Source organism: Pan paniscus, chromosome 6 (genome assembly GCF_029289425.2).
Source record: "Pan paniscus chromosome 6, NHGRI_mPanPan1-v2.0_pri, whole genome shotgun sequence".
NCBI classification, from domain to species: Eukaryota; Metazoa; Chordata; class Mammalia; order Primates; family Hominidae; genus Pan; species Pan paniscus.
Window position 1 is genome coordinate 49090190 of NC_073255.2, and position 20187 is coordinate 49110376.

The 20187-nt window shown below is 49.0% G+C and overlaps 1 protein-coding gene across 1 annotated transcript in view; it reads right to left on the reverse strand.

Moving 5' to 3' along the window:
• Positions 1–10665, reverse strand: part of GCK (glucokinase) — a 45072-nt gene extending 34407 nt beyond the window's left edge. The window contains exon 1 of the mRNA XM_003805230.7: positions 10134–10665. Within this exon, the coding sequence (XP_003805278.1) occupies positions 10134–10178 (45 nt within the window). The 5' untranslated portion in view covers positions 10179–10665. The remainder of the gene's footprint in view (positions 1–10133) is intronic.
• Between the last annotated feature and the right edge of the window lie 9522 nt (positions 10666–20187).

The following is a 20187-nucleotide window of genomic DNA, read 5'->3' on the forward strand; positions in this document are numbered from 1 at the left end:
TTTCTCTCTTGAAAAGTATGCAGATGTCTGAAAGAGACAAGTGCCCCAGGAGAAAATGCATGCCTTCCTCAGGATCGGCCCCTACCTCCCCTCCTGGCCACAAGGAGGGTCAAATCTCAGCATGGCCCAACTTGGACCTGTCAAGGAAGAAGAAAAAAATTGTATGCCAAAGGAACTCAGTCTTTGGCTAACAAGTACTAGCAGGAAGTGGGAGACTAGATCCCAAAAGTGCTGGATCTTATGCTTGCAACAGTCCCAAAGGTGCTGGATCCTGTGATTGAGACCAGATCCTGAAGGTGCTGGACTGGGGCAGGTGGGATATCAAGAGGATAAGGGGACTTTGCTGATGTGGGAGCATTCTCCTATGATGCAGGATTTAACACCCTAGCAAGGGTCCCAAGAGAGGGCTCTGATATATTGCTGGGGTCGCTCTTGGTAGCTTAGAAAAAGCAACAGCTCGATTAAATGAAGCAGGGATGCTTGAGTTTACATGGTGGGCCAAGAGGAAGTGATCAAAAGGATAAAAGAAATGGGGCAAAATATAACTGACCTACTCTATAAGATCAAAAAGCCTGTAAGCTGGCTATGTTCCCTGGAAAGGCAGGGAAGACACTCTGCTTCCCAGGCTGTAAAGAATCTGCTGGTGTCGGGCACATGGCTGAGGCTCAGTAGGGCTGTCCTCTGTAGACCAGAGTTGATGGGAGACAACTCTTTTTCAGAGCTTCTCCCCCTAATGGCAGTGGGGATGATAGATCACTTAAGCGCAGAGACCAGGGGCAGCACTTAGAAGCACATCAGAAGCAAAGTGGGAATAATTATCATATTGGGCACCAAGGTCAGACTAACAACTAGAAGGGATTAGCTTATAGGGGTCTAAGGAGAAGGCTAATAGAGTGTTGGATTCTTAGGGGCCAGAAAGGATGAACAGAAGGCCAAGGTCAGTCACCCCAGTGGAAAGTTATGATGGAAAGGCACAGTTTCCAAACCTCAGCCAGTTCTCGAACCAGAACCCATTGACTGAAAGAGGGACTGGGTTCCCATGAGGAAAGACTCTGTAGCACCACAGCAAGTGTGTATAACAGGAACCTATGGCTATTTATATTCGACCACACTGAGTAAGGGTAACACTCAGATCTTTTGATAGTGATTTTATAGCAATTCACACTTTTTTTTTTTCTTTTTTTGAGATGGAATCTCGCTCTGTCACCCAGGCTGGAGTGCAGTGGTGTGATTTTGGCTCACTGCAACCTCCGCCTCCTGGGTTCAAGCAATTCTCCCTGCCTCAGCCTCCCGAGTAGCTGGGATTACAGGCACCCACCACCACGCCCAGCTAATTTTTGTATTTTTTAGTAGAGATGGGGTTTCACCGTGTTGGCCAGGCTGGTCTTCAACTCCTGACCTCAGGTGATCTACCTGCCTCAGCCTCCCAAAATGCTGGGATTACAGGCGTGAGCCACCATGCCCAGCCAGCAATTCACACTTATATCTAGGGTCCCAAAGTGCTGTCATGGCTGTCCTAGTAGAGTGCAGGCTTATTGGGGTAAGACGACAAATATAGTTCTGGCCCAGGTATGTCTCACATTGGATCCACTAGTTCTGTGTATTCACCCAGAAATCATTTCCTTGGATCCCGAATAAATCATTGGAATGGATATACTTAACCATCAGAAGAGCCCTTACAATGGTTCCTTGATTTGTAGAATAAGCAACATATAGAATAAGCAAAGGCGAAGTGAAAATGCTGCATTCCCACCCAGCCAAAACAGAAAAACACAAATCTGGAGGGATGGCAGAAATTATTGCCATTCTCAAAGACTTAAAGGATGTCTAGTACTTGTTAGCCAAAGACTGAGTTCCTTTGGCATACAATTTTTTTCTTCTTCCTTGACAGGTCCAAGTTGGGCCATGCTGAGATTTGACCCTCCTTGTGGCCAGGAGGGGAGGTGGGGGCCGATCCTGAGGAAGGCATGCATTTTCTCCTGGGGCACTTGTCTCTTTCAGACATCTGCATACTTTTCAAGAGAGAAAAAGGTGATATGATGGTCACATCATATCAACCTTTCATTCTCCAGTTTGATCTCTGCAAAAACTGGTTGGATCAGTCCTGACCCTTAGGCTATGTGATTGGCAAATCTGATGATACTCTGCATGGAATGTGAGATTAGGCCCCAACAGGAGTCACTGTCCAAAACCCTAGGGCTCTGGACCAAGGTCATGCCATCTGCAGCAGAGAACCAAACACCACTTGTAAAGCATTTCCTGGCATGCCACTCAGCAGAGTATCTGACCATAGGACATTAAGTGACCATGTGGCCATAACTGCCCATTATGAGTTTGGTGCTGTCAGACCCACTAGGTCATAAGCCATCCATCATAAGATGGAAATGGTATATCTGGAATCAGGTTTGAGCAGGTCCAGATGGCACAGATAAGCTGCAGGGACAGGTGGCCCAGACCCACCTGCCATCTACCACTGTTGCACGAATATTGGCCCCTGTGCCTCTCTTTCACTCACATGCAAATATGGCCTCCTGGTGGGGGGTGTCTTTTGTCTAGATGCTGGAGGAGGGAAAAACCCATCTATGCATTGATCATGGATAGGTTAGTTTGGAATGTTGATGCAAGCTGGAAATGGACTTCTGCTGTACTTCAGCCCCACTCAAGGTGGCCCTGAAAGACACTGGGGAGAAGAAATCCTCTTAGTAGAGTTTTGGAGGGTGCACCTGCTTATTCACTTTGTGTGGAGAGAGATGTGGCCTAAGGTAAATATAGACTCATGGACATTGGTGAATAGCTTAGCTCGTTCTTCAGTAGCTTGGAAGGAGCAACATTAGAAGATTGTGGAAAAGTGGTGGCATGGGGAAAAGTTGTAGAGCTAAACCTGTGTGAGTGGGCACAAAGTATGAGACATTAATGACAGCCAGAAACCACTTCTTGTGGAAGAGGCAATAATAACCAAGTGGATAGGATGGGCAGGCAGCTGAATGTCGGCCACCATGCACTCAGAAATAGATAATCATGGGGTCAGAAAAGGAAGCCATGCCTGTGCCCAGAAGCATACATTCCCTCTCATCAAGGCTGACCTAGTTTTGCTGCTGTTGAATGTAAGAACTGCCAGCAATAGCGACTGGTACTGAATCCCTGGTGTAACATTGCTCCTGGAGGAGACCAACCAGCCACTACTGGGTGACAAGTTGGCTAAATTGGGCCCCTTCCAACCTGGAAAGGGTGGCATTTTCTCTTGACTTGGATTGACATGTATTCCAGCCAGCAATGGACTTGCCTTTCCTACCCTCAGTGCCTCAGCCTGTCCTGCTAACCAAGGAATCACAGATAGGGTGGTGGAGCATCCTCTTGGAGGCACAGTGGAGCTGTCATCTTGAAGATGACACCCATGAGGAGGGCCCACTCTCCTCCAGAATGCAATATGCACTCTAATGGCTATGGGATGAGGCCATGTTCCTGAAAGGTAAAATATGTGGGTTTGGGAACCAAGAACTCTTCATCACTCTCCATGATCCACTTGGGAAATTTGTGCTTCCGCCATTCACAACTTTAGGTTTTGTGGGTCTAGAAGTCCTGGTTCTCAGAGGGGGTCCTTCCACCAGGTGATACATTAACACATTCACTAAATGTACAGCTACAATTGCCTCCTGGTCATGCTGTGCTTCCTTGTGCCAGTAGCCAAGCAGGTAGAGAAAGGTATTACCATCCTGGCACAAGGAGCAAAATGTGGCAATTTACCCTTGTCATTAGGAGGTAGGACTACTGCTACATAATGGAGCAGGAAGAATATGGCTTGCACTCAGATAATTTGCCAGGGTGTTTCTTGGTAGTCTCATGTCCAGTTGTAATTGGGAATGGACAACTTACAACAACAATAGCCTGATAAAGGAATCCAGGATTCAGATGTCTCAGGGATAAGGGTTTGGCTCCTGCTCTAGGCAAGTCACCTAGACCAGCAGTGTTAGCCAAGGGGAAGGGGACACTAGAATGGATGGTGGGGATGGGGCATGATGGTGAGTATCAGTGACAGTCTTACAATCACCTGCAGAAGTGGGCATTGTAGTTCATCCCTCTGTTTCTCCAATTGTAAGTTTTCCCTGAAGCTGTGCCTGGATGGAGAGAGCTTAAAGTGGAAAGCAGTAGGTCTGAGCAGTCAAGGGGTGGACTGTAGTGCCTGCTGTTGGCGCCTCACTGGCCGACTGGCCTGCACACCCAGCCTTTAGCTGCAGTGAGCAGCAGCTGCAGACTGCTCACAGCTACACCTTTCTCCTGAGAGTTTCCTGGAAATGCCTGGAAGATCTTCCCTCCCCACTGGCCCTCAGCTGGTGGCTTTGATACAGGTACAATAGGCTGGCCCCTCTCCCAGGAGGGACAACCCTGTGATATTCTTCATGCATCAGAGCCCTTGTGGAACCAGACTGAGGCGGACTTAAGCTGGACCTGCCTTTTTGACTGGCTTCTTACCTCTCGTTTTCTGTCCCCCCAACTTCCTTATAGCTTCTGCTGACAGCGCTCCCGCAAACACCATTTTCCAAGAATTCCAATCTCAGGCTCTACTTCTTGGGAACCTGACCTAAAACAGATACAAATCATGTTTTCCCTTCCTACTGTGCAGGCTGGCAGCAGACAAACGATGCAGGCAGGCAGTGAGACTGAGATTGGGTCCTCCTGTCGGAACAGCTGGGATATGATGTCCATGCCCTCTCCCAGGACCCAGGTGGAACTTGAATACTGATTCATCATACTCACTTTTCATTTGGAGAGTGAATTTTGGGTAAATGACTTTGCAATCCATGAAAGCGAATACTCAGAATGTTTTCAGGTAGCAGAGGATCCCTGTACTTCCAAGACAGAGTGTTCATTGAGATCAGCCTCACAGCCGTGCCCTCTGGATCACAGCCCAGGAGCATGGAAAATCCCACTTCTTGGCCTCTCCAGCACTCCCCTTTCCTACTTGTTTATTGGCAGGGCTGATAGTTGCTGGTTGTCTACAACAAAGATCCCACTAGGAGGGGCTAATACTCAGGTATTGCCAGGTAAGGAATGCTGTGAATATCACTCCAGGTCACAAGTGCTTGTGTTAGAGGACTCCTGGGACTAAGAAGGGTTTGGTAAGAGTAATCTGTGTTGAATCTAGCCTCATTTCCTTTTTCTTTCTTTTATAGTTTTTAATTTTTTGGTAATAGAGAACTTCGAAGTAAGTAAAGGAGATAGTATAATAAACCCTGATGTACTCACTGCCTGATATCAATAATTGCAACCTTAATTCATTCTAGTATATTTTTACATGTGTTTCAGACTGAAATAAAGGGAGATGTTCAGCCTCAGGTGTAGAAGCAGTGAGACAATTTCCCACCACGGAGGAAGATGAAGAGCAGGAGAGGAGAGGCTGGCGGCTCCCAGGAGCAGATCACCTGCCCCCACTGCAAGGCCCCTGTATGCTCAATAAACTGACCCTTGCGCAGAGACTAAGGCTCACTTATTGGAAACTATTATTGTTACAGTTACTAAGTAATTAACAAGTGATGCATAGGGCTGGTCAGTTATGTGACTATACGTGCGCGTGTGTGCACGCACGAGTGCATGTTTAGTTCATTACAGAAACACCACCATTTCTTTGTAATCAGCTGAAATCACCACTCATTAGTGGGCCTCTCGTGGGCTATAACTGATTTTACAGCCACCTGTCATTTCTTTTTTCTTTACAACTTTGTGCGTTTGTGTTTTTCATGGCATGCTCAGGGTACACTATGTTCTGCACGCAAGCAGGGGGCTGCACGGGCTCCAGCTCCCCTTCTCAGGCACGTCCCTCTCAATGTAATGTGTAGGATGGAACTTCTTCCCATGCGCTCTGTGAAGGGGCCCTGCAGCTCCCCAGCTGGACAGCTGCTCTGGAGACTTTGGCAGGGCTGGGCACCTGTGGAGCCTGAGGCCAGACCCAGGGAACCACACTGTGGGAACCACAGGGCACCTGGAACATAGGTTTAATCCGGGCCTGTCTGTGAGTAATAGTGTCACAGTGGGAGGGCAGGAGGCAGGGTGAGTCAGTGGCCTGTCATGACTCACATGGCGTTTCTTCCCTCATCCTTCTATCCTTCTACTTGCAGAACTTTCCTACAATTCTGTCTGTGCTGGTTCACGGTTATGTAGCATCGGGATGGGGCTCCCTCTTTGCTCAGGCCAGCAAAAGAGAGACAGAAAGAGAGAGAGATTGAGAGAGTGAGAAAAACAGATACACACACACACACACAGAAAAAGAAACAAAGCGAAATACAGAAAGATAGACACAGAGAGAGAGAGAGACAGAGTGACAGAGACAGAGAGAGAATACTACAGACAGACACACAGAGAGACAATGAGACAGAGAGAGGGGGGGAGAAAGAGACAGAAAGAGAGAGATACAGAGAAGTTCACACAGCTGTGAGGGGGCTAAAGGAGGAAGTGTCCACTCCTGAGAAGGGAAGGGAAGAGAAAGGCAGAAGGAGGGGCTGGGCCAGGTGTCCCAACACAGGGACAGGAGCACACAGGGGATATGCCTGGGCTGCCTCCAAAGGCCTGGCTCAGCTGAGGAATGACAGACTCCACAAGGGGCTTCCCACATCAGATGGGCCAGAATGTTCCCCTGGAGGTCACTAAACAGGGGCTCAAATCTCTCTTGCCTTGGGGTGGCTTCAAGGCAGAGGCCAGGGGCACTTTGTGCCTGTCTCCATCTGTCCCCTCTCCTCCTGGGGGTCTTGCTGTGGGCAGGTGCAGGTGTGGGCCTAGCTGCATCAGTCAGAGGGGCTCACGCTGGGGCTTCTGTGGCCCACTGATCCCCTGGATCTCACTAATGATGCCCCTTTTGGCTTGCTCCTGCCCTGGGGCTTCCTAGACATAGCTACTCCTTCTGAGGGGTCCTCATCCCCAGAGGCCTGGGCCACAGGCAGCAGAGTGCTTCTCCTGGGGACAGCCCCCACTCTTGTCACCTCCCAGCCTGGCCCAGCCTCCTGTCCTGGCTACAGCAGGGGCACTGGGGTTGTGACACGGCATATGATGGATGGCCCAGCCCTGGTCCCACAGATGCAGCCCCAGCCCTCACCCCCATACCAGCTGCCTGCCCACAGCGTGCCCATTCCCTGAAGTCAGGGACCTGTCACTGCTCCGCTAGGCCTTGGCGCTGCCTGCTCCTCCCACACTGGCCCCTCCTCCCAGCACACCTGCTTGGGGGCCACCTGGAGCTTTGCACTCTGCACACCTGTCTCAGAGCAGGTGCCATGGCAGTATGGGGGGGCATCTCTCCTGCTGGGGCCCAGGACAATTCCTGCCAGGGATGTGGGTAAGCATGATGGAGTGCACCTTATTCCATCCTCATTCCACTTCTGAGCCTGCTCCTTCAATGGGGCAAAGGTGCCCAGGGCAGCTGGAGGGAGGAAGGTCAGTTCCTCCTGGCATGCCCTCCTGGTGTTACGGATTGAATTGTGTCCCCCCAGATTCATATGTCAAAGCCCTAACCCCATTGTGATGGTATTTGGAGATGAGACCTTTGGGAGATAATTAGGTTTAGATGAGGTAAGGAGGGGGAGCCCCCATCATAGGATTAGCATTCTTATAAGAAGAGACACCAGAGAGCTTGTTTTCACTCTCTCTCCGCTATGTGAGGACACAGCAAGAAGGTGGCGGTCTGCAAGTCAGGAAGAGAGCCCTCCCTGCAACCTGACCATGCTGGCATCTGATCTTGGACGTCCAGCCTCTAGAATAGTGAGAAATAGATTTCTGTTGTTTCTAAGCCATCTGTGGATGGTATTCTCTTATGGCAGTCTAAGCTGACCAATACACCTGAATCTCATCTTTCCAGGCTCCTTCCTGAAAAAAGGTCACCAAATCTATCAGGCAAAGTTAACCAGATTTACTCATCTGTCCTTAGTGAGGTGAGAGTGAAAATATAGACCAAAAGGTCCCCAAGAGGGATGCCCAGGGCCCTATTTCAGGCCACCCAGAAGTGGTGGCCCAGTAAGGGATGAACCTTGATGCCAAAGGAATGAGTCAGCGATGGTGGGGTACCAGGCAACTGCAGCTGGTAAGAAGGGGCTTATGAGGGGTGGGAGTAGTGTCAGTGGAATCAGGCTTGCCCCTAAGGAGCTGACATCCACATGGAGAAGTCACTGGGCACAGGACTGAGGCCACAGGCTCCTGCGACCACAGGTAAGATCTGGAAGGTTGGTACCGGCAAGACGGCTGCTCTCAGTCAGAGAAGTAGAAAGAGGGAAACCAGCAACACTTTACTTTCCTCCAAAGCAACCAAAAGGAGAAAGAAGACAGTTCCTCCTGGGTGTCTGCACAGAGACAACCACAGCTGACGTCTTGGGGACAACTTTGAAAGTGGAAGGAGGGCATTGCTCATTGCTCCAAGGTCAAACACTGGCTTGGGGTAGGGGCAGCACTTCCCAGAGACACAGGACTGGACTGAACCTGGGTGGGCCTGGACAGCCAGCTCACTTGGAAAACATCAGATTCTTAGGATGACCCTAAAACCAAGATAGGTTCCCCCAAGACAAGGACTGAGTCCTCTGTGCAGCCAGAACAAGCAGACAGGAGTGGCCATTGCAGCTCCACGCTTCCCTCATCCGGGCCTTGGCACTCTGCGATCCAGGCACTAGAAGAGGGGTAGACGGGGTGGAGAAAAGTGCAGAAGCCAGTGATACTCATCCTGCCTTTGTTTAGAATTTGGTATGTTGTCCATCATACATTTTTTTTGCATTCATTTTGATTATTTAAAATAGCATATATCTTGATGATTGATGTTTCTGGTGACCCCTGAAAGTTTGTGCCCGAGGCATTGCCTTGCTCCACTCTTGGCCCTGACAAGAATGTCAGTGACCTCCCAGGATTCTGGGGTTCACAGCTGGCCCTGGTCAGGACCAGCACCCCTTCACACGTGGAGCAGATACAGGATGGGGCATGGGCAGCCCCAGAGTCTGAGACTGGATGCCCAGCCTAAGAAGGTGGTTCACTCACATGCCACTGTGAATGCAAGGGGCTCAGGGACAGCTCTGCTGTGGCCTTTATTAAAGTGATTCCCTGTGCACACATATGTGCACATGCATGTACACATGCAGGTATGCACAGGCACAAACATGCACACATAGTACATTCACACATAGGCACACTATGCTTTCTCTCCTTGTTTGGGGAAAGTGCCAGATCTCCACAGCCCACATGTCCACCTCTCCCTAGCTCCGAGCCATCTTTCTGGTCATGCCAAAGACAGCCGCTTCCTTCTCCCCGGGTGGCCTGAAGGGGCCCCTTTGGGCAGGATTTCTCATCCAAATTGCTGCCATAGCACCAGTGACAGGCAGATCTGGGACTTGGTTGGGGCCTCGGCCGGTCCAGCTGTCTGGCTGCGCACCCTCTCACTTGGGCTGGTTGTTTTCCTCCTAACATCATTAGCTTTGTCAGAAGCACAGCCAGCCCAGGGTTTATGCTGACCTGGTCATTTCACACAGAGGCGAGAGGGAAGCATGCCCAAAGTGACTGGCTCTGCCCACTTACCCCTTCTCCCCCACTCTGCCTGGGCCCCCAGCTGGGGTGATGCAGGCACATTCCCCCCAGTGTTTCACAGCAAAGTCCCCTGTCTCCAGCTCTCTCCTTGCTCACTGCTGGGCTCAGGGCTGGCTCAGAGCATGCCTGGATTTCTCTTTGTTTTTGGAAAAAGTAACTGCCCTGCACTCCTCAGCAGGCCACAGCAGCCCTCGGGCTCCCTGCGAAGTGATTCCTGGTAGGAGGCAAGGCATCTTTGACTTGTCACCATGTCTAGTGAGTGTTGTCTCAAAATCAGGTAGTGGGCTTTGTCCACAAGACCTCATGTCCCTAACCCCCACATCTAGGGCTCTAAACTCTCCAGAGCCCCTCCCCAGTGGAGGCCACTGCCTGGACCTCTTGGCAGCCTGACTTCCAGGTCGCAGGGCCAGAGTCCAAAGCTGGATGGGTCTGCCAGGCAGTAGGGGCCTTCCTGCCCCAGAAGGCACCCCTGGCAAGACCCTTCTCAAAGAGCCTGTGCATAAAATCAGATTCTGAGGCTCAAACAAACCATGGAATGTTGGGGACAGGCAAGCAAACACTCCCAGAATGCCCAATGGAGGGCGAGATACCTTCTCCTTCTTGGCGGCCTCCATCCTGGCTCTGTCGTCCAGCATCTGCACAGCAGCCAGCGTGGGGAGCTGGGACCCCTCAGCCTTCCCCAGTAGGCTTCTGAAATGGAAATGTCCAAGGCTTCTCCCCTGCAGGGGTCACGGCCCGCCCTGGGTCCCTGGGAGAATGTAGTTCTCCTCGGGCTGGTTTGGGGTTTGAGGTTCAGTCACAGTTTCCTCCTTTTCATTGTTCTCCAGCGAGTCGGCAAGCATTCCCTTCTGGACCCTTCCTCACTGAGCCTGGATGTTCTCCAGGCAGGGCCATCGCTGGGCGCTTGGGTGGCGTCCTCAGCGCTTTCTCTCCTGGTTGTGTTGAGCTGTGGGGCTTAGTGTCCTTCAGACAGATTCAGTAGGAAATGTCCTCTCCCTTCTGTGGCCTGGGGACAGCTTTTGAGTAATTAGGCTGCAGGTGACTGTGTCTCTCACACCCTAGCCTGCTTCCCTGGGGCTCAGGCGCCGCTCGGCATTTCCTGCTCCAGCCAGGTGTGGAGTGGGGGATTCTCCTGCCAGGGCTTACTGTGCTCCTGAGAGGGCCTGTGGTTGTCATGGTGACCAGGAGTGGCCTCAGCAGGGCTGACCATCCTGTCATTAGAGCTGCCATGCATAAAACTGGGACTGGTGGCAAAGAGCCTCCATCCCCATCACCATGGTGACCACTCAATCGCCTTGTCACTACAGTGACCACTAGCCTGTTAAGCCTTTGCCACCTGTTCAGGTCCTGGGGCAGTGTCTCAGGGTCTCCCACACTCCTGTTCTGACGAGCAGAGGACCCCGTGAGTCTGGAAGCAGAGGAAAGGGAGCAGGCAGCTTGGCGTGGCTCAGGAGCAGGCCCCTGGGACCATCTCACATCCCTAACCCCCCTATCTAGGGCTGTAAACTCTCCAGAGACCCTCCACAGTGGAGGCCACTGCCTGGACCTCTTGGCAGCCTGACTTCCAGGTCGCAGGGCCAGAGTCCAAAGCTGGACGGGTCTGCCAGGCAGTAGGGGAGCCCATCGGAGGGCTTTAGCGCGGCCTGCCCTGACTATCGCCTTGAAATCTGAACCAGAACAGTACACCTGGCCCACACAAGCCTGGCTGAGGTTGACACTGTCAGAACAGAGGCCCACAGGGACTGGCTCCTCCTCTGGCCCTGCTCAGGAAGCTTCAGCCTGGGATGCCACCCATTCTCCCCTTCGCAGCCCAAGTGCCCCTGGAGAGGTTGCCCTGTGCAGTGGGGAGTCCCAGTGAGTGGATGGAGCAGGGGGCCAGGGTGCTGGAGCCAACTCAGCTGCGGGCTCAGTCAATAGTCTGGAACAAAACATACTTCTGCCTAAGTCACTGAGGTCTGGTGTGTATTTCCCACTCATGGCCCTTCTCAGTTAGGATCGGCCACTTTTCAAGTGTCCAGTGTGACTGGTGGCTACCATATTGGGCAGTGTCGGTATAGACCAAAGAGGGCTCAGGACCCAGCTCCAGGCCACCTACGCTCAGAGGTCCAGCAGAGGGGGTGAGGAGGAGTGGCCAGTGCGATCTCTCCAGACAGATGTGCTGTAACACTTTAAAATCAACTTCCTATTGATGGTCATTGAGGCAGTTTCAGATTTTCACTATTATGAAGGAGGCTGTGGCAGAAGTCCTTGAATTTCACCAGAGTCTAAGTGTGTGTCAGTGTTTCTTCTGGATGGCTCCTGGAGGCTGAATTGCTAGTTCAAATGCTGTACACATTTTACATCTTGGTAGGCAGGACCACGTGGCCTCTTCACATGGCTTCACCAGTTTCTTCTGCCAACACGAGAAGTTTGGCTTTATCTTGGCCAATCCTTCAGATGATAAATCTTTATGAGTTTTTTGCCGATCTGTCACCTCATTGTTGCTTGAATTGCAAAATGCTGGACACCTTTTCATGTGTTTCTCGGTGATTGCATTTCTTCTTCTAAGGATGATTTGTTTACATTATTTAACTACGTTGCTATTGGATTATCTTCTGCCTATGGACTTGGAGAAACTATTTTATATTTCATCTGTAGTATCTATTAATCCTTTGTCTGTTAAATATACTATGATATCTCCCCTAGTCTATTGCTAAACTTAACAACTTGATTAATCGTGTCTTTCATCATACAGAAGTATCTAGTTTTTATGAATTTCAACCTTTGTTTTCTTGATTTGGGGTTTTTATATCTTGTTAAGAAAACCGTTTCCAATCCCCAAATTGCAAAAATGTTCTCCCACATTTCCTTCTAATATTTTTCCAAGTTTTCTATTTGTTCAGTACTTTAGTCTTTCTGCAATTGCTTGTGCTGCGTGCACCACCATTATGAGGGCACACCTCACATCCTCGCCTTTCTTCTCATTCCTCTTTTCTGCTCTCCCGGGTCCTGGGAGATGGTGGTTTGGGTATGGTGCAAGGGAATACTCTAATATGGCTATTTGGTGGTGAAGCAATCCCTTCCCCACTGCTCTGGAATGTTGGCTTTCTTATAAATCTTAGCACTACTCATCCCACTTCAGAAAATAATGCTGTTGACAATTTCATTGGAAATACATTGACTTTGTGGGTTTAGGGATTCATTTTAGAGAACTAACCTCTTTATAATATTGAGTTTTCTCATCTAGAAGTATGTGTTGTTTCATTTATTTTGGTCTTCTTTTATGTCCTTCAGGTGAATTTTATTATTTTTCTCATATAGATCTTACACATTTCTTGTTAGATTTATTCCTAAAGAAAGGCAATACATTTATTAGGAGAAGGAGCAATTGTCATTATAACTAATATTGATGAAAACATTTATGATTCACAAAGTACTTTTGCATTCTTTCTGTCATCTAATCAGACAATCTTAGTGTGGCAGGCAGTGGTATTATTATTATTATTTTATTTTTATTTTTTTGAGACAGAGTCTCGTTCTATCACCCAGGCTGGAGTGCAGTGGCTCGATCTCCACTCAATGGAACCTCTGCCTCCCAGGCTCAAACAATTTTCATGCCTCAGACCCACGAGTAGCTGGGACCACACACGTGTGCCACTGCACCTGGCTAATTTTTTGTACTTTCTTTTTAGTAGAGATGGGGTTTCACCATGTTGGCCAGGCTGGTCTCAACTCCAGACCTCAGGTTCCGCCCACCTCTTCCTCCCAAAGTGCTGGGATTACAGTAGAGTGGTGAGGGAGCGGCTGAAGCCAAAGTGTGGAATGTCTGGCCACCACACCTGGTCAGTGGTAGTATTATTACCACCACTTTCCAACTGAGGTCGCTGAGGCTGGGGAGGTTAAAGGATTGGCAGGGATGGTCTCCCCAATTTAATGTCTCCCTAAGGGTTCCTTACCATAGCTTCCTGCTAAGGACAGGGGCCAAGGCAGTCCCTCACACAGAGGTCCCAGGTTCTGCCACATGGCCCTGCCCTCCCTGGACACAGCTGATGAAACATCACCTGATCCAAGAGCAGCCACACTGCACACTGGCCAGAGCCTAGTGTAGCCAAGCATTAAATCAGCTTTAAAAATGCATTTTAAGGCTTTTTCTTTAGTCTTAAAATGTAACCTTGAAATGTACTTTGAAACTCTGCTTCTCTCCCTTTCCCACTAGACACTCCTTTGCACCATGCCCGCTTATCTAACTCTATGCTTATTTGGGAATTCCAGGGGCTAATCTTGAAACAAAAACCAGACACGGAACCCCTGCGGAATCCTCCAACTTAGGCGGAGTCGAAACAATTCACCCACCACCATCTGGCCGAAGGAAAGATAACACCAACCAGACCTCAGGATAGGTGATACTCAAGACAGCCATTGGATCAAGACACATAGACCCTGTACCCTGCACTGCTCCCACGTATGTCCCATACCAAGTTTTCCTTTCAGAATCCTATGATAAATTTTAAAATTTGAGATAATTGAATGTTTTAAAACAACAATTCACCATCTTCTTGGTTTGCTGGCTCTAGTTAAAACCACTTTTCCTCCCACCAAACCTCTCCTCTTGTATTTGGCTTTCAAGCGGCGGAATCTGAGTCCGGTTACAATGGGGGACATTTACCCAACAGGGACTGCTTGAAACAATGAGTAGTTTAGTTGGGGACCGCAGAGTGGCAGAATCTCTGAACCATTCAATGCTCCCAAACGAAAGTCCTCTGTCCTCCTCCCTGGGGTGGGGTGGATGGTGCATTCCTGGCTGATGAATTGGGGAGCAGGTGGGGAGAGAGCTGCCCTCCCCAGGTACAGCTTCTTCAGGACGCCCCTTGCCTTTCTGGCCCCATCCCTCCAGACACTGGACACTTCTGCTTCAGCCCCTCCCTCCCCGTCTGCTGGTCCCTGTCCCTCAGCCTGTTGCCTCCTAACTTGACAACTGCTCCCCTCTCTCCCCCGCCACCCTTGGTAGCATCTCTCATTTGCGCCACCTTGCAATTGGTCTCCCCCTGCCCTTTGTCTTGTGTCATTATAGTGGAGCATATTTGGGAGGTGGTTCACATAAACATATGTATTTAATCATCCATGTTAACCCAAAGTTTGTATGTATCCAGCTCGGGGTTCCTTGATCCTCTCCAATCTGTGCCAGTTACTTTGCTTCTCTTTTCTTAAGAGTCGAAGAAAGTCCTGGGCTTTGCTCTGATTGGATGGCCTACTGATGGCCAGCTGAGTGGCCTGTTGATTGGCTGAAGCTTGCATCAGGTGCCTATCCAAAGACCAATCGCTGTGGCAATAAGGACCACTGGTTGATAGGCTGGGGCCTGGGGCCCCATGTGGCAGGGTGTGGGATCAGCCTCTAGTTCATGATGCAGTTTCCCTGTGAGTACTTTCCCTGTGTGCTCATTGCTGTTGCTTTTTAGGTTGTGTTTGGTGTGCCCGGCCTTTCCAAGGGCACACCTTGTGTTCTTGGCCTTCCTCTGCATCCTTCTTTCTGCTCTCACGTGGGGCCTACAGCCCCGAGGATGTGGGAGGTGCACGCCTGGTTGTGGAGCAGGGGACTCCTCTGCAGGCCTTTCCACCTGCCCCTCTTTGACAGCTCTGTAGACTTCCTCTCGCTTTTTGTACGGGGCAACCCCACAACTATCAGGGTACCATTGACAGGACAAGCCACTTGCCTAAATGACAATGTGTCCTAATTCTAAGTTCCTGGCATTCATCCAGTATGGCTACTGATAACTGATATGGTTTGGATATGTGTCCCCACCAAATCTCATCTGAATTGTAATCCCCAATATTGGAGGTGGGGCCTGGTGGGAGGTGTCTGAGTCATGGGGGTGGATCCCTCATGAATGGCTTGGGCCATCCCCTTGGTGATGAGTCAGCTCTTGCTCTGAGTTCACACGAGATCTGGTTGTTTAAAAGTGTGGCACCTCCCAGTGCCTCTCTCTCTCTCACTCCTGCTTCCACTGTGTGATGTGCCTGCTTCCCCTTTGCCTTCCGCCATGACTGTAAGTTTCCTGAGGCCTCCTCAAAGGCTGAGCAGATGCCAGCACCATGCCTCTTGCAAAGCCAGCAGAACTGTGAACCAATGAAACCTCTTTTCTTTGTAAATTACCTGGTCTCAGGTATTTCTTTATAGCAATGCAAGAATGGCCTAACACAGCTACATATCCATCTCTAGCCCCTCAGCTGCAGAGGGGTGTCTTAGGACAAATACAGCTTCTGGGAAGCCCCTGCTGGGGCACAGCCTCAAAATCAGGGCACCTGCCTCCTGTCTTCCTTGGCTGTAATCCCTTCCTGCCCACGTATACTCCTGTCCTGTTCCTCCCTTGCTCTGACATCCCCTATTGCTTCGTAGCCAGTGGCAGAGCTCAAACCTTTGGTGGCAGACTCTGTCTGTCTTCCCTGGGGCCTGGAGAACCCAGAGGGAGCCCAGGATGCCTTGGTGTGGGGTTGCAGTGGGGAGCAGTGTTCCTGAGGGCTGGGTGTGCTGACAGACCCTGACTGATGACATCAAGTCTGTGCACCTGAGGCTTGGTGACCTACTCAGGCCATGGAGGCCTGACCACATTGGTGGCCCCTTTCCACACCCTTTTCCTATATGAGCTGTGGAGGCAGCTCAGCTGCCATGGCCTTAGCTGACTGAATGAGGAGGTGTAGGGGCAAGGGCCATTGTGTGGCTGGGCTCCCCACCTGGACTGGGCTTCCTGGGGGTATGCTCCTTGATAGGCTTTTGTCCAGCTCCCCAAAGGTTCTGCTGTACAGCAAGGGCTGGCACCTTATGTGAGCTGGGCAAGGCTGCAAAGGCGGGTGGGTACTTGTTTTGCTCAATGGGGCAAACTTAACAGGGCCTGGGCCATTTATCGTGGACAGTGTTAACTCCAGTTCTGTCTGCAGAGAGGCTTTTCTTCTAGGTCCCAGCACCTCAGGAGGGAGCCTGGACTAGAGAACTCTGCTACCCACACTCCTGTGTGGGCTTCGTTCATAGCCTTAGTGCCCATTTCCTGCATTTTCCATTCCCACAATGTTGTACTTGCAGAACAGGTGCAAGAACAATACAAGCATGAGAATCGCTTGAACCTGGGAGGCAGAGGTTGCAGTGAGTGGGATCACACCATTGCACTACTGCCTGGGCAACAGAGCAAGACCCTGTCACAAAGCAAAACAAAGAGATACCCTTCATCCTGATTCCTGTATTTGCTTTATCATTCTCTTTCTCTCTGTCTCTGTCTCTCTCTCTCTCTCTCTCTCTCTCACACACACACACACACACACCCTGTAAGAGTAAGTTGCAGACACAATGTCCCTTTACTTCTAAATTCTTGTGTATATTTCCTATAAACAAAGACTTCTCTTATATAACCATGGCACAGTGATTTAAAGCAGGAAATTAAAATAGATACAATACTATTATTTAATCTAGAGGCCTTACTTGGGTTTTAGCCTATCTTCAAATCTCTACTTCCCATAGATGCCTTCCACCCTCTATGATTAATAATTCTTTTCTTCATTAATGAGAAGACAAATAATTATCACTGTTACCTGTTAAACATCAACAATGACTAGAGCTTGTAATATGATGTTTTATTATTCCCAACAACATTCCTATGGAAAGAATATTTTTCTAGTTTTATAGATAAAAACAAAAGGAGACTCAGGGAGGTAATGGTTTGCTCACTTTTGTGATTTTGTGATGTGTCAGTGCTGGGACTGAATCCAAGTTGGGTGACAGCTGGGGCGATGCAGCAGAAGGCAGGTCTTGCTTTTTGGTAACACAGTGAGCTTGGGAAGTCTGCAACCACATGACTATGAATGAGGCTTCCTGGAACAGTAGAGGCTGAGTGAGGCCAGAGAGGAGCAGGAAGAGTTGCCAGGAGTGGGCTGCATGACAGTTTGTTAAGCATTTCACTGTTGACATCTGAACCCCAACTCTGTCCCTTACCAACCATCTCCTTAAACTGAATCTCAGTCTCTATGTCTGTAGGGTGGCAATAATATTTTCCCCTGTTTTTGTGAGGATTAAATGATGTGGCACATGGAAAGTACTTGGCATAAGGTAAACTTTGGGACAGCCACTATAATGTGTCAAGTGAATACACTGAAATTTATTCCATCCAAGCGGTGTCTTCCTGATCTTTTTGCACAACTTTCAGTGGAAGGAAGAGGGACTCCAGAGACTTTCCTCAGAAATGGTTCTCACCTGCCTCCTATAGGGAAATGGTGTCAGTGCAAGCAGTTGAGCCTGGACTGATAGCACCCAGCAACCCAGCTTGTCAGACTACTGTGTCCATATCTGTGGGTGGCTGAGCCTAGCCACGGCCAATGGCTGTTCCTAATGTTTACTACCAAAACAGGGGAAATGTGGAAAAGCCCTTTCCACCCTCTGTACTTGGAAACACCCAGGGAAGAGGGTTGTTGAGAGAGGTACTGAGTGAGTGGGCAGGTGGTGGGAACTTCCTTTCACCACAGATTATTTAAAGCAATGTTTCTCAGCTGGGCGCAGTGGCTTAAGCTTGTAATCCCAGCAATTTGGGAGGTCGAGGTGGGTGGATCACATGAGGCCAGGAGTTTGAGACCAGCCTGGCCAACATGGTGAAATCCCATCTCTATTAAAAATACAAAAATTAGCCGCGTGTATGGATGCATTCCTGTAATCCCAGCTACTCGGGAGGCTGAGGCATAAGAATCGCTTGAACCTGGGAGGCAGAGGTTGCAGTGAGTGGGATCACACCATTGCACTTCTGCCTGGGCAACAGAGTAAGACCCTGTCACAAAGCAAAACAAACAAACAAACATATATATCTGCAAAGCAATGTTTCTCAAAACTACTGCTCCCAAAGGACATTTTGACGTTTTTGATTGTGCAGTGGGGAGGGGGTGGGTTGGTACTGACATTTCTACAAAGGCCTGAGATGCTGCCTACACAATGTACAGGGCAGTCTCCCAACAAGAAAGAACTATCTAACCCAAAATGTCAATAGAGCCAATGTTGAGAAACCTTGATTTAGAGTAATGTTTAAAGTGATGCTGTTGTTTTTCCAATATATCATCTCTTTCCCATAATCTCAGATACGGCTGCTTCTAGCATCACAACTTTGTGACCTTACTGACAACTTCCAAAGACCAAGTTCCTTTCAGATGTATGTGTCTTGCAAGTTCCTTTCTGATTACATGTGAAACTGTGCCCGACAGGGTTAAAGAAACTGGTAACTAACAGAAATCTTGAGTTTGTCTTGCAGGGCAGCCGATAAGGAAACAGTTTGCTATAATCCCCTCTGCTTATACAACTTGCTGGAACAGGTTGGAACCAATATGGCTGACTGGAGCCTGTGCAAAATAGACTTACTAGCCCGAGGAGCGGCCCTTTGATGTCACAGCCCAAATTCCCACAGCTTGTTTTATACCACCTCCTGAATCTGCATGTGACCCTTGAAGCAGCATGAAGAAGCAACAGCTCATGACCAAGAGATTTTCTAAACACTTCTTCGTTTCAGCCAATCACTGTCCAGCCCGAAACTCCACTTCCAAAATCTCTCCCTTAAATCTACTGCTGCGAAGCAAGTATTGGGAGACAGATTTGAGCCCATCTTCTGTCCCCTTGCAAGGCTGCTTGGCAATACATCTTTCTTGCTACAAAAATCCAATGCTTGGGTGTTTGGTTTTATGTTGTGCGCAGGCAAATGCAGCCAGTTTAGTTTGGTAACACGTGATGTCACTTAATACACAAGAAACGGGCAAGATATGGCATCCTCAGGGAGCTGTGCCTCACTCATTTCCTATCCATAGACTTGCCTTCTTTCAACAACGCAAGCAAAAAGAAGGGTTCATTTGGGTTGGTTCCAAGTCTTTGCTATTGTGAACAGTGCCACAATAAACATACGTGTGCATGTGTCTTTATAGCAGCATGATTTATAATCCTTTGGGTATATACCTAGTAATGGGATGGCTGGGTCAAATGGTATTTCCAGTTCTAGATCCCTGAGGAATCGCCACACTGACTTCCACAATGGTTGAACTAGTTTACAGTCCCACCAACAGTGTAAAAGTGTTCCTATTTCTCCACATCCTCTCCAGCACCTGTTGTTTCCTGACTTTTTAATGATCACCATTCTAACTGGTGTGAGATGGTATCTCATTGTGGTTTTGATTTGCATCTCTCTGATGGCCAGTGATGATGAGCATTTTTTCATGTGTTTTTTGGCTGCATAAATGTCTTCTTTTGAGAAGTGTCTGTTCATATCCTTCGCCCACTTGTTGATGGGGTTGTTTGTTTTTTTCTTGTAAATTTGTTTGAGTTCATTGTAGATTCTGGATATTAACCCTTTGTCAGATGAGTAGGTTGCAAAAATTTTCTCCCATTCTGTAGGTTCCCTGTTCACTCTGATGGTAGTTTCTTTTGCTGTGCAGAAGCTCTTTAGTTTAATTAGATCCCATTTGTCAATTTTGGCTTTTGTTGCCATTGCTTTTGGTGTTTTAGACATGAAGTCCTTGCCCATGCCTATGTCCTGAATGGTATTGCCTAGGTTTTCTTCTAGGGTTTTTATGGTTTTAGGTCTAACATGTAAGTCTTAAATCCATCTTGAATTAATTTTTGTATAAGGTGTAAGGAAGGGATCCAGTTTCAGCTTT